General features: G+C 41.7%; 1 protein-coding gene across 6 annotated transcripts in view; it reads right to left on the bottom strand.

Moving 5' to 3' along the window:
- Positions 1 to 13,860, bottom strand: part of KCNC1 (potassium voltage-gated channel subfamily C member 1) — a 124,995-nt gene that overhangs the window by 10,755 nt on the left and 100,380 nt on the right. Inside the window, exons 3-4 of one of the 6 annotated variants that reach the window (XM_048069952.2) lie at positions 10,763 to 10,951; positions 6,979 to 8,780 (exon numbers count right to left, since the gene is read on the bottom strand). The exons of 2 other annotated variants lie outside the window; for them this stretch is intronic. In XM_048069952.2, coding sequence (XP_047925909.1) covers positions 8,644 to 8,780; positions 10,763 to 10,951 — 326 coding nt within the window. In that variant the 3' untranslated portion in view covers positions 6,979 to 8,643. Of the gene's footprint in view, positions 1 to 6,978; positions 8,781 to 10,762; positions 10,952 to 13,860 lie in introns of those variants that run through there. 3 more of the 6 variants (XM_013177724.3, XM_048069951.2, XM_048069950.2) reach the window with 3 other exon arrangements.

Raw genomic sequence — 13,860 nt, 5'->3', positions numbered from 1 at the left:
TTCGAAGTCATAGGAGATGTGCAGTTGTTACTCATGGAACCACCAAGACGCTTGTGGGCCATTTTAAAGACTGCTGGGAGTAGGAAAGTGTTCTTTTCCAGAAGTTTCTCTTTCTTGAAGTGAGAGAGAGAGTTAAGAGAACCGTAGTAGACAGGATGCTGACTAATGAATACCTGGATTATTCTATTAAAAATAGATGTTGCTTAAAGTCTTTCCTTACTACTGTGCAGATTAAGTCTTAAAAGTTGAAATAAGAAGTCTTGGGGCCCCTCACAAAGGATGGTTCCTGACAAAAACAGGGAACCTGTCTCAAGAACCGGCTGAGACCGACCCTGTGGTTTGGACAAGAGCCAAGGAGCAGCTGAGTCTGCACAAAGGCAGGAGGTCAGCTAGTGGTGATGAAGAAGAGTTACCAGCCTTCATACCCACAACCCCGGTGACCACCACCAGGAGACATGGAAATGACTTCTTGGAACTAATTTTAGTATGAAGTGGGGATAAGTCATGCATATGTATAGGCGCATTGGGAAACTTCATGCACATGTAACTCTTTACTGCATATAACCAAGGCAAGTTGCTGCGTTGGGGTGCACACGACTTCGGTGGGACTCCCCCCCTGTGCTGCCCAGCGCTGAATAAACATACCTACTTTACAATCTTACTGACTGTGGAGTCCGTTTTCCGCACGTCAGAAGGATTGGTTTAGGCCACTTGTAAGTCACTTATGTTATTTGGCTTGGTGTAGCTCCATGACTGAGTTGATGCTTTACTGTCTGGAATTCTGGACCCTGCATTTGAGTAGCTGAAGAAATTGTGTGCGAAGAAAAGTGTGCTTATTTGAGAGAAAGATACAGTCCTGTCTCTTCTCGTTTGCCCATTCATCGCTTCTTATCTAACGCTGGCTTCCCTTCCCTATCTGCATGTTGTCAGTCCTGTTGGTGACTAGTTCTTGCAATCTGCAGCTGCCACAAAGGTTGCTGATGTGTGAGCGATGGGAGGTTTTGCTCAGCTACGTGCCTGAGCATCGGGAAGTAGAGGGGCAGGGAGAATATGCTTCAATTTTGCTTTGTGACATTTTTGGAGTCAGAAGACTTAAAGATGGGGATGGAAGACAGACCAAGGAGGTAAGTTTGAATGTACAGGAGAAAGGTGACCGTGGAAAGACATTCAAATGAGTGGCAGCACAAAGCCTGACGTAGTCAGCTGAAACGGGGAAGGAGCATGGAGGGGGTGGGCAGATTCAAAACACAGGCCCTGAAGACTGAATAATCACACGGGGATAGCAGCATTCTGTTCCGCTGGTACCATGCGAGGGGGATGAGGGACAAGCTGCTATTTTTCTCCATCTCCAATTGTTCATTAATAACATGAATTATTGACCTGCACTGGGTTTTCTTTCTCATTCATGGCACATCTTGAAATTTTCAGTTCTCTTCAGCTGGAACAGCAACATCTCTGTTCTCACCTTCCAGTCTCAGAAATCTGTAGCTCAACCCTGTGACCTAGTCCAGCACTTAATCAAATCCTTTCTACTTTTCCATTACGTTTTGTGAACTCTGAGTCAGCCCTTTACTTGACTTATGCAAGATGTAAGTCATTTTGAGACTTACACTTCCTTTTCCCTCATTAGAAATCAAGATGATGGCAGATCTTTGTCACTAAAATTGTGGTCATGTTTTCACCAAAAAGTCCTCTTGGTTCTCTCAGCAATTTGTGTATTTATTATGGCATATGACAAGCCTTATGCATTTTCTTTTAACTAGATATTTTCTTAAAACAAAAAAAAAAAAGAAAACAACAAAAAAAAAAACCTTCAGATTTTTTACCCAGTGTTTGAGTTGTGCTAGTGGTATTCACTACCAGCTTATAGTTAGAGCAGCTGAAAAGTCGGAAAAGGGAAGAAAAATACTTAAGACAAAAATATCAGACTTGCTTCCCAAAGGCTAGAAATGGAGGCACTCTGTGGTAAATCATCTCATGCGGCTTTGATTGCACTTAAAAATGTGCTCAGTAGAAAATGGACTTAAACCAATTTGTTGAAAACTGTAGCTTTCACAAAAAATAATTGGAGGCTTGAACTCTTGACATATCAACATCTTATTTTATTTGCAAAAAATGAGGAAGTACATCCTTTGTTCTTTTTCTAATAGCTTTTGTGTTGTTCTTAATTCCTGAAAAATGCTGACATCTTGTTCCGGGATACAGTGATGATTTAATAGTCCTGACTTAAAACGGATCACTTGTATGGAAATGGCCCAAAAAAGTAACTGTAAAGGGAGGTGTATTTTTTCATATGCACTTCTCAAGTTGGAGAAACTGTATGCGTAAAGCTGCTGCTGTTGCTTTGTAACCCATTTAGAGTCAGATCTTGAAGGGACTGAAGTAAGGGACGTTTCCAGTTGTTTGTGCGTGTCATTCACAGGTTCACCTATCAGTTGTCTCCCCATTCACCAGTTTTTAAAGCAGAGGCAGTTTTTACTCAGTAATGCCTCTCTGCAGCCTGGAAAGAGGATATGTAACTGAAAATACTCGGCAATTAAATGGTCTCTGTGTATTTGAATCATGACCTGGATGAGCTGTGTGCTGTATTTTGGGAGAGTGAGGAAGCATACATTTGCAGAGTACTGGGAGAACACATTTTTCAGCTTGATTGGAAGTAAGAACAGCGAAGTAATTCTTCCTGAATAAAAGCCGGCCATGGAGATGAGAAAACTCAGGTGACATTTATTTTGCTAAACTTCCTCAGGCATTTTTATTTTGTGACATGCCGGATTTCAGTTCATTTTCAGACAAGCCTTTACAGAATGGACAAGGCTAAGTTAAATTCCTTTGTTGGCAAGCCTTTCAATTAATTTTAATCTTTCTCCTATGTTTCCAGACTGTTTTGTCTATGGACCACCTTGTTACTCATATGCAATGCAGTCTGTATGACTACAGCACTCCCTGATCATCACCATCTTTTAAGTGTATGTGAACACATTGCTATAAGATTGTATTTTTACATTTTTTTAAAAAATATTCAGAAGCAGGGCCAAGAATTGGGAGATTTTTCATGTTCTGACTTCTTTTTTCTGCAAATGACAAATGAGTTTAGCTTTTGTTTTGTTTTTACTGATTTCAATGCATGAAGATGTACCTAAATTAGGGCAGCAGAGGAGTTGCCAATCAGTAATGAAGATGTCATTTTAACTGTGTGGGTGCTTAATCATTTTTCCATAATAAAGCTCTGCTTTAAAGTACAAAAGAAAAGGAATTCCTGTAAGGGTACTGTGTTCTGCAGACAAGGAGACATGGCATCTCTTACATAACGGAGAGACGCTTTCCTCCGCTGGTGCCTTGATTCTGAGTATGTAGATCGTAACAAGTGCTCCTACCTAAATACTGCTTCTCATCTTTTCACCTTAGAACACTTTAAAAACGGGATAATGTCACAGAAAGAGGAGGTGAGGCACAGAAAATAGACATGTCCTAACCAAGGTCATCCCCCATGTATACAGCAGAGCCAAGAATAAAATTCCCCATCCTCTGACTCCCAGGCCAGGGCTCTGTGTTTTATGCCACTGGTCCTCGACGGTGTTAAGTAAGCCTCACTGCTGCTACTTCCCTCTCTTGGTGCTTTCCTCACCCTCCCCGCTGCCCCGGTGGCTGTTAACTCTTATACCCCCACCCTGCTGCCTGCTCAGCCTGCCCTCTGGCCTCACCCTGCACCCTTCTCATCACCCAGCTCTCTCACTACTGCTGTGGTTTCCCCGGCCCCCACCTGCACTGCCAGCACCACCACAGAGCACGACACCTCCTAGCTGGCTTGCTGGGGCTAGGGCCACGTCTCCCACTCGTGGTGCTGCAACGCGCTGCCGGCAGCCGAAGCCGCTCGGGTCTGGGCACTGCATGGGTCCCTTCGCGACAGCCCCTGCTAACCCAGCAGCACTACCCTGCCTTTTGCTGACTGAGGAACCTCAAAGGTGCGCTCCACGGGCGGTAGAGAAGCTGATGAAAGCCTACGAGTGCCTGTTTCTAACAGTCAGTTCCTGGAGGTGTTTGGACCTATGTACAAATAGAGTTTTTTTTAAATGCTCGGGTGAATGCAGAGGGTTGAAAACCTGGCCTTGTCAGCCTGAGCCAGGGAGCGCGTGATCCACAGGGGTGGATCAGGGTGCTTAGTTTTGAAACATTTGCTTTGAGAGATAAGCAAAGCAAGTCAAGAGATGCAGTTCTGGATGTATTTTTGTACCTGAAGTTTAATTTGAATTCAAATACTGCTCTTGATCACAAATAAGCATTTATATTCCCGTTAGAGAGGGAAATGTTGCACCTACAGTCCTAGATGAATGCAGAGGTTTTGGGGCTTCTGAACAGACGGGTATTTTACGCCCAAGCTCAAATATATGAGCGACTTAAAAATAACCTGCATAATTGAAGCACATTTGCATGAAGTGAAGTTAGCTTGTGTGAGCCAAAGTTGCTTCCAGGATATATATGGAAAGCAGAGTGGTAGGCTGCTGTGTTTTGAACCTACAAAGAGGATATGCAGAGTGGCAGACTAATAGCTGCGCTTGGTTTCGCTTCAGGATCTTCATAAGTGGCTGTGCGCTCGGTTTCCTTGCGAACGTCCTTGCCTTAGCCTTGCTTGCTCTGCTCTGCATTTCAGACTGCTCGTTTGTCCCAGCAGCCATTTGTTTCGGTGATGTATTTTCTTCTTGGCTCTGAAACTTTAAGGAGAAAGAAGGCAATTTATATGAAAAATCACTTTATCCAGATTAATGACTGCTGCACTTGACTGTTATCACAGTGGTATTAGCTCGATTCTTTGCTGGAGAGAACAGAAAACGCTTCTCAGGTCCTTGCTGTCCGAAATGGCACTCGTGGAGACAGCTTCGCACACAGAGAGGCCTGGCAGAAGACGGGTACCTTGGTGCAGCCAGAGCGCACAGCTGTACGTGTGGAAGGTGGTCCTGGGGTGTGCTGTCAAGGTTAGCAAGCCAAACAACACTGTGATCGCCAGTGGCTTCGCACAGAGCACCAGCATCAGGACAGGGTGCCGGGGCTGAGAGTTGAGTTTCCAAAGGAGGAAACCTGGATGTTTGTTTCCAGCAGGAAACAGGCAGGGGGCAGCTGAACTGCTGTACGTGCTTCTGCTCTTCCGAGGGGGTGCGGTCAGAAGCAGTTGGTGGCATTGTTGCAAGCGTGAGATCAGAATCTAGCCATGTGTGTATGGTTTAAATTCTTTTACCAAAATGTATGCCCTCTGTGATGGGAGTGGGCAGATTTGAAGGAATTCGTGCTTTAAGAACAGCCCAGCAAACCTTCCTTATGCAAAGCAGCTGGGATGCTGTGTTATATTTCTCATAGGGTTCAGTGTCAGGGTTCGGTGCAGCAGCTCCTCCTGAAGCTCTCCAGTTGTCGGCGCTGCCTCTGTCGTGCGACGGCGAACTGTGGGGTCAGATGGACCTTAACCTGCAGAGCATCTCCTCAAGAGCAGTGGATGGGAAGCACTGTTCTGCTTCTGAAGGGTTTATGGAAGTCACCTGAAGACACAGTTACCTCAAATCAGGAAAAGCTGAGGAGCACCAGAATGAAAACGGGGCTGGTAGATGTAGTAGTGCAAAAAGTAGAACAGAATGACAATTGCCTTAGGCCGTGTGTACCCAACCTGTTAATTATAGCGAAAGCTCATATATATGCAAAGCACTGCAGAAGGGGAAGACCTATGTGGGATTTACAAGGCTGAATCATTAGTGTTCCTTATTATGGTAATGGGGAATTTGAGCAGCCTTCACACTGGGACCCTGAGTTACAGTGTTAAATAAAAAATGTGGCAAAGCTACTTGGGGATTCTTAATATGCTAAAAGAGGAAAAGTTGTTCAGTAAGCAACTTTTGGATCCTGGATTAACCTGGATCGTGCCTCAGGAGGTAAGAAATTGCCCATTTATTGTCTGAGAATAACAGCATAGAGACAGAGGGAGTAAACTATTTCTCAGGAGAAAGGATAGTCAACTGACATAGAAATCAAGTACATACTGCTAGATCAAGGACTACAAAGGAGCTTCCTAATTATGCTCAAGTTTAGATCATCAGCCTTTCTCCTGTTTGTAAAACACAGCTTGAGGTCTTCCTTCCTCGATTTCCTTTTTGAGTAGTTTTAGGAAGACAAGGTCCATCTGCAGTTGGTTTTTGTTTTTGTTTTGTTTTTGTTGTAGCTGTGTGTAATTTGGCACTTACCAGAGCCATAAGTGTTTCTTCTTTGTGGTGTTGTTGGTTTGTTTGTTTTAATCTCTACTTCCTCCAGACCTTAGGGATGCTATTCCATTACATTTTCTTTCTCATCAGCAGTCCCAGATGCCATAGCTTTTGTTTAGAAGGTTGCCAGCTCTTTTAAAGTGCTTCATGTGAGGATAAAGGTGTATCCTTCCTTATAGAAAGTACTTCACCAAAATGCTGTTGACACACAGTTCATAGCTGTCATTTCTAGGTTCTAAAATGAATTTGTCCTGTTGTGTTTCTTGGTTCTTACTGCTGCATGTTTCATGTGGCAAATAAAATATGACTCGAACACCTGGATTTCTTTTAGGGTTTTGTATCAGGAGGACTGCTGTGGCTCAGTGAAGAACAAGTGAAGGACGGGGCCCAAAGAAGTAAGAAAAACTGAATTCATTTAATCAGCTAAAAAGACAAACTTTTATTGTTGTTGAGGAGGGAAAAGGAAGATAGCTAGAGAATTATAGGGTTTTTAAATCTTCCCTGTTAAAATTACTAATGGTGTGAATTCTTCAGACATCGGTTGTATCAGGTGTTTGCAGGCTTCATTTATTATCTACTAACCCAAATTAGCATTGTAGAACCAAAGCAATACCAAGCTCTTCTCCTACGTTTCTGTTGAGAACACTGTATTTATTCAAGATTTTAGAAGCAAGTCTCTGGAAACCCCTGATCGCTTCAGAAAAGGATTCCCCTTTACACTATACAGCAGGCACTGAAACCATGATACAAAATTTATTTCATGCTAGAATTGTTTTGCATAACATTGTGCATGCATTTTACTCAGTACTAAATTGCATACAATGCTGTTGTCTTGTTTCTTAAACTTTGAGACAATTTATACTCGAGTATCTTCCTGATTTTGTACTATAAGTCCCAGTTTTAAAATAACACCTTTTTTGTTTAAAATTCATACTGATTACGTAATATGAACAATTTATGAAGGGTCTTTACGTTGGATCTATACATCAATAAAATACAACATAACCAGAGCTGGAAAATTAAATCTAGACCAGCTGTTACTGTCAGGTCCGAAGGAAGGTCCCATGTGTCACAAGCATGCCAACAAAAACAGACAGGAAAAAGTTTCTTATTTTTATACACTTCTAGTTGGATTAAAAGTTCTTGATTTCCATGTCGGTGTGATGAACTGTGAAGGCGTGGTCAATATGACCGATGACTGCCTGATTGCACTTTTTAAAACCATTACTCTGTATCTTGTATACAAAAAGAAGCGATCCATAGCAAAGAAATGTACAGTTTTATGTTTTACATTTTTAGCTACAACAATGTATGTAAAAGTAAAGAGCTTTGAAAGAAAATATATAACTTTGCTTTTTTCTCCTTAATCATACATTTGCAGTGTTTCTTGTTTTTTATTTTTTTTTCTATTTTTGTCTTCATGCAATTCATGCTATGGAACAAAAAAATAGATTTAAAAAAAAAAATCTTCTACAGTTTTGTTACATTTTGGCCGTAGAAAAAGCCTGCATCTCTAGTACAACTCCAGAACCATGAAGAATCATCCGTAAAACCTGCATGGAGCGAGTTAACTTTGTCCAAATGAGAAGGTCTTCTATGCCTGCACAGTCCCACACAGATGTTTATTAGCCATCAATGTTCATCTCCATCTCGCCTTGTCAGGTCACTCTGACTGCCTCTGTTGGCATATATTTAGCAATGACTGGACTTTCTTTGCAAAGATCTGCATGTAAAGAATACAATCAGTACTTGAGCTTCTTCCCTGTGCTTTTCACATCAAGCTTGGCATCTTAGTTTTAAAGGAAGGAGGAAAAGGTGAAATAGCTACATGCAGAGGCAGCCATATTCTTCTTCAACAGGATTTTTTTTCCATGCAGTCAGCCAGACTGAGACCTCTCTACAGTGTGTCTGAGTATTGCTTTCAGCTTAAAATAGGCGCCCATGCAAAGTTTCATCCTACTGTGCTTGTTTGCTCAAACTCCTGCAGGGTTTCTATGGCTCAAAAATATCCTGAGAAAAGCAAAATCTTCCATCGTTGGCATGTTTCAGCATCGGCTATATGCCTAACCCATTCCATACAGAGCCAGTAGATCCGCCATTAGCCACAATAAGCATATACTAGCACGATGCACCAGGAAGGAAGCTATCTGGTGCATCTACCCTTCATCCTATGTACTGATACCATGCAGCATGTATGGCCCACCAGTACTATGTAAACGCCTGCCTATTGTCATCTGAGTGCTATTTAGGAGTGTTGTCACCTAGTATCAGTAGTAACACCATTCCCAGCAGGTGCTACTGTGAGACATTGCATCTTCAGACTTAGTCACCTGGATTATATGCAACATAGCATAGGCTAATTGAAAATAAAGCTTTTTAGACCATTCTCTGCTACTGATCCATGCTACAAAATAGATGGGATGGGAGACCAAGAACGTCTCACTGGACTAGGAGAGCTGTAGGGCGCAGACACTGAGGATAATCCTATCGCTTTTCCACTTATGCCAGCTATGCTGTTAAGGCTCCGTGACATTTCGTAACCTTCATTTAAAAGAAAAATGCAAAGTACAGCATTGGATCAATGACAGAATGGACTAAGAATGAGGTCAACATTGTAGCCAGTTCAGTAGCATCTGCATGCACCGACATGCGAGAGTAGTATCGCTTGCAACGTGACTCAGTAGGCCATTGAAGAAAAGAACAAGTTCAAAAAACAAAACAAAAATCATCATTTTTCAAGGATGGTCAGGCTTTGTAATTGATCCTACAGGCAGCAATGTGGTTGTACCCTAAAAAAAAGTCAATGGGAGGGGGGTTTTTGATGTCTCAGTCATACACTCACGCATACCTCTCCCTGCCACCTCATGCATTTTGACCTCAGGCAAAATTAAGGTTTCTGGTAGCTTTGGAGGAGGATGAAAAGACAAAAAAAAAAATGAAGAAGAAGAAGTAGCAAGTAGCAAAATCCATGGAATTTATTGTGTTGCTATAGAGATACTACTCCTTTGTTCTCAGCATTAAAAAAAAAAAAAAGACAAAATTGCATGCATCATTTCCCTCCCTCCCCCCACCCTTCTTTTTCAGACATGCACATAAACAGCTCAGCAAGTGTACAGAGAGTTGCACAAACTATGGATGAAATTCTGTTGGAACAACAATTAAGATGCTCTCAACGTGTTTCAAACAGGCCAACAATATGCTGACATATATTACTCTTTAGCCAACCGGCCTCCGTTTCACTCAGTAACGGGAGGCGGTTGCAGTGCATTGTGAAAACCATACATTCCTCATCCCAAAGGATGTGCCATTTGGAGTGTTCCCCTGATCCACTGGAACCACCCGAACTCGCCCAGGCTGAATGAACGCGGCCAATGCTTATCCAATACAGAATCAAGTAAAACGCTTTGCTACAAAGGTAAATTTTAGAGGATTATACTTTCATATGAAAGTGTTGTGGTCCAACTATATCTTTGTTGATGATAAGCTTTAAACTTATAAATACATACACTATCTATAACTGGCATTTACTATAACTATTGCCCATCATACAATGGCACATGGGAATTCTATACTCCATACTCAGTGTATGGTTACATTGTACAATCTTTGCAGTTTTAAAATATTGACTATATCATATACTATATACAGTACACCAGTGATAAACACTGATTTGAGGAGAGAGACCTTTTCGAATTTCCCCATTGCGTATCAACTTTTATGCATATATATGTAATTTTAATTTTTGTTTGTATGGTTTCCTCAGGGTAAGTTACTTAAATGAAACAGCCTGTTTTAAGAAGGGAAGGGTTTTTCCCATTTGATTTGACTTTTTTGTCACTAAATAGATGATTCTGGTCATTATCAAACTAAAATGCAGTTACTTCTGAGAGATCTGTAGCTGTCAGAAGTCTGAGAAACTAACTAGTAATGATTTATTTATGAAAGTGATTTTAGATGGATTATTTTCCAATTGTAAGACACCTGTGCTAACAGATGTTCTTGTGTGCTTCTCTTCCTTTAGTGAACTAAACAGGTATGAATATCCAAATAATTTGTTTTAGTGCTCTGTGAAGGCAGCCAATCATTTCATGTTCCATGAGGATGGTTTTTTTTTGTTTTAACTTTTGTTGTCTGCCACCTCCAAGTCTGTGCTCCTCAGAGATTGGTAAAATACATGAGCTTTCCAAGTGGCAAACCTTCATCGCTGTCAAATGGTAATTGGCCTCTCCTTGGAGGATGGGCTAATTTAGGGACATTGTAGAGCATTCTCCACTAAAGCTCACTGCACCAGCTAGGGTGGAAGACTCAACTGCCTAGCATAGCTGTATGGGGTAGTTACAGCTCCTCAGGCTTTTCTTTCTGAAAGAAATAGGTTAGAAACTCCAAATGCAGACATCAGGTGGTGGTTTCCAGCCCAAACGTGCATCTCTACAGCAAGCGCACTATTGCGTGCTACAGCTGACTTTCTCTTATTTGTTGTAAACGGTTGCTAACTACAGGTTACAGGACCCCCAGCTACATACCCTTTCTTATTCCTCCATCAGGCGGGCAGGGATATTCCCCGGTTGATAAGAGGAAGCAGGGTCCATATCTCTCCCGAGTGCCAGAGCGGGTAAAGGGCAGGCCCTCATCAGGCGTAATAGCCTGGTCTATGTGGGGACAGTCTTCGTTTGCCAGCGCCGCCTTGGCCACCTCACCATTCAGTTTCGAATCTTCAAACATATAAGCAGAAGGCTATTGAAACACTATGCACTGTTTATTAGTTCCAGCTGCAAATTAAGGGTTCACAGCTAACGAGTTCTATAGCGACACTATAAAAGGTAGCACATCTGTCCTAGACACTGCGTTCGTGTGCACTGCACTAAAATAAAATAAAGTCTGTTAAGTGGAAGAAGAAACAAAACGTGATCATGTTAGGTGTGACAGCAGCCGCCTGTACTTCCACATAGAGGGGCAGTTTCAGAAACGGGCGTGCATTGGTCCTAGTCCTGCGAGCAGAAGACCCCGGTTAGAAATTGGATCATGTTTTTGCATGACATTGGATGGTGCATGAATGACCTGCTTATCATGAAGCCTACTGTTGCTCGGAGCTTTGGAGAGGCAGTGGACTGTGAGTTGTGTTTTAGTATTTGAGTATATTCTGTTTGTGCTGATTTATACCTTTGTGCAATATTCCCTGAGGGGAAAATTCCTGCTCTTCCCCTCCCTGAATTTACCCAGGGTGCTTTATATTGTTTCCAGTATCGGTCGTGCAGAATGGCTGTACACATTTCAGACACACAGAGTACGTTATGTATGGAAATAAGACAGCAGAACGTGGATTTAAAAAAAAAAAACAAAAAACAATCAATTTTCTGGTGTTCTCTTCTGAAACTCGCACAGTATTTGCAATGCCAGCACGGGACACTACATATATAAAACATTACAGCAGGCCATGAATTTGGAAAATAGATGGAGTAAAATTTACCCTTGGCTGTAAATAATAAAAATAGGTTGTCAGATTTGCCCATTTTGCTCCACACATTCCCATGAGGATAGACTGAGAATAGCATGTTTTCTCTGTGTGACTTGCTTGAAGTTTAAAAAAACAACTTAAAGTGCTATTTAGTGTAGGATTTATTTTAGGCTTTTAAAGTGCAAATTAGTATATTGAGAATATACTCGAAATATGGCACAGCTCAATATGAGTGTTTTGGTTGAAGGGAGGAAAAAACAGTCAAAATGTGCTTTCTGGAGTTTCACAAATGCTGAGACACATTAACTGTAGGCAGCATCCTACACCTCGGTTGCACAATGCTTATTACCTAGACACTGTAAGGCAATGGGTGGTCCTGCAAGTAAGTCTTTAAGGAAAGACAAAGTCAATGGATAAAGTTAATTTCAGTGCTTCTTCTAGATTTATATACTATTTTGTTCTGAATGCTACATGATACTGATTATATTTGTTGCTTTGCATGCATGCACACACACGAAGATGTATATGACACGTACTACACATCTATCTATGCACTGGTAATTGCATACTATGTCTTTATTTGTATTTAGTTATCATTGGTTTGTCACTACCAAAACAGTCTTTTCTGCAGATCTAACCTCTGCCTCCTTTCTTCTCTGTGTAGAATTAGCCAATTATTTCCCCAGAGGGAGAGGTAGTAACATTTTGTTTTGTGAGCAATGAAATAAACAGGTCTCTCAATACATTTAAAACACTTAAAAAAAAAAAAAAAAGCTATGGGTGCACTTCAATGTTTGTAGAGGCTAATTTCAAAAAGGTACTAAAATTTTAAGGTTGCAGTGAATTGCAATTGCTTTCTGTTTGTAATAGTGCAATTCAAAACCACTCTTGGCACAAAACCCTGGCACGGCTGCCATGGAAACCACGACATAGCAGGTACTGAGCTGCTGCTTTCAAAACCACGTAGCTGGGTTTGGGGAGAGCTGCTGGCCTTATGGGGATGAGCAAAGAACTGGGCTTCTTCGTAAGCCTCTGCTGCTCCAAGCAGATGGCTCTAATCCTGACATGAGAGAGGCAGCTGTGTCAGCACGGCCGGGCACTGACAAATCTGAGATTCCCATTGCTACACTTGAGCCTGGGTTTGTAGACTAAACTGAGTGATGGAAGGGGCGCTGGTCTGTTTCTGGAGCTCAAAACGCCTCTGAGCGGGGTGGCTGCAGGTCAGGCTGCTTGCTGATAACAGCCATCGGTCCTTTTGGAAGCAGCTTTCAGGCTCCATTGTGGTCGAATGACAAGAAAGTTGACCTTCTTGGAATTTATTTCTTAAGCTGTGTTACAGATCCCTAGCAACCTGAGCTGCAACTTGTTTGTGCAGCCTCCTCAGGGTTCTTTAACATGGATGAATTTTTCTCTATATCTGTTGCTGAAAATCCCCAACTTTACAATTTTATTTCTATTTGATAGAAAGAGAATTGAGTAGCTGGAGATGTGGACAAATCACTGACTTGTCCCACTAACGTCCCTCGCCTATTCTGTGCATGGGCTATGCCCCAGGAATCACGTTCTGGATAGCCCCGCTAATCCTCAGTGATGATTTTGCAGAATATTTAGGAAGCAGAGAAATTGCCAGCACAGAAGACTGCATCTGTTGCTGGTAGGTGTTGAGTTGTTGTGTTCCAAACCACTGTCTGCAGCACCTAATTCTGTGAAGGTGAGTTTCAACAATCATATAATATTTAATAAGTAAATAGGTTGTTATGGAAATAAAGAAAACATCACTGATATCATCAGTCAACAGTGAGAGGTTTCCATTCTTTTCATTAGCAGATCTACATGCTGAAAAATTTGAGGAATGAGGTCTGAAGATGGAGTGAAATTATATTATTTGGCTGCTTTCTTAAGTTTCCATTTGCATGTTTGCTCTTTCGAAGATTGACCTTGGCTTTGAGAGAAGTCCAGATAAAGCAAAACTACTGAAACAATTGCTGTCTGGTGACTACCAGCATGGTCATACCAATGACGATGACAACTATTCTAGGCGCTTAAAACTTCTAAGGCTTGACATCAAATTCATAAGAGTCTTTCTGTCCCTGCTAGCAGAATCTGAACTAGGCTTGTATAGCATTTTTCTTCAGATTGTACACTGTTTCACCAAGAATAGCTGAT

Source organism: Anser cygnoides, chromosome 5 (genome assembly GCF_040182565.1).
Source record: "Anser cygnoides isolate HZ-2024a breed goose chromosome 5, Taihu_goose_T2T_genome, whole genome shotgun sequence".
NCBI lineage: Eukaryota > Metazoa > Chordata > Aves > Anseriformes > Anatidae > Anser > Anser cygnoides.
This window is presented reverse-complemented; position numbering and strand designations above follow the sequence as displayed.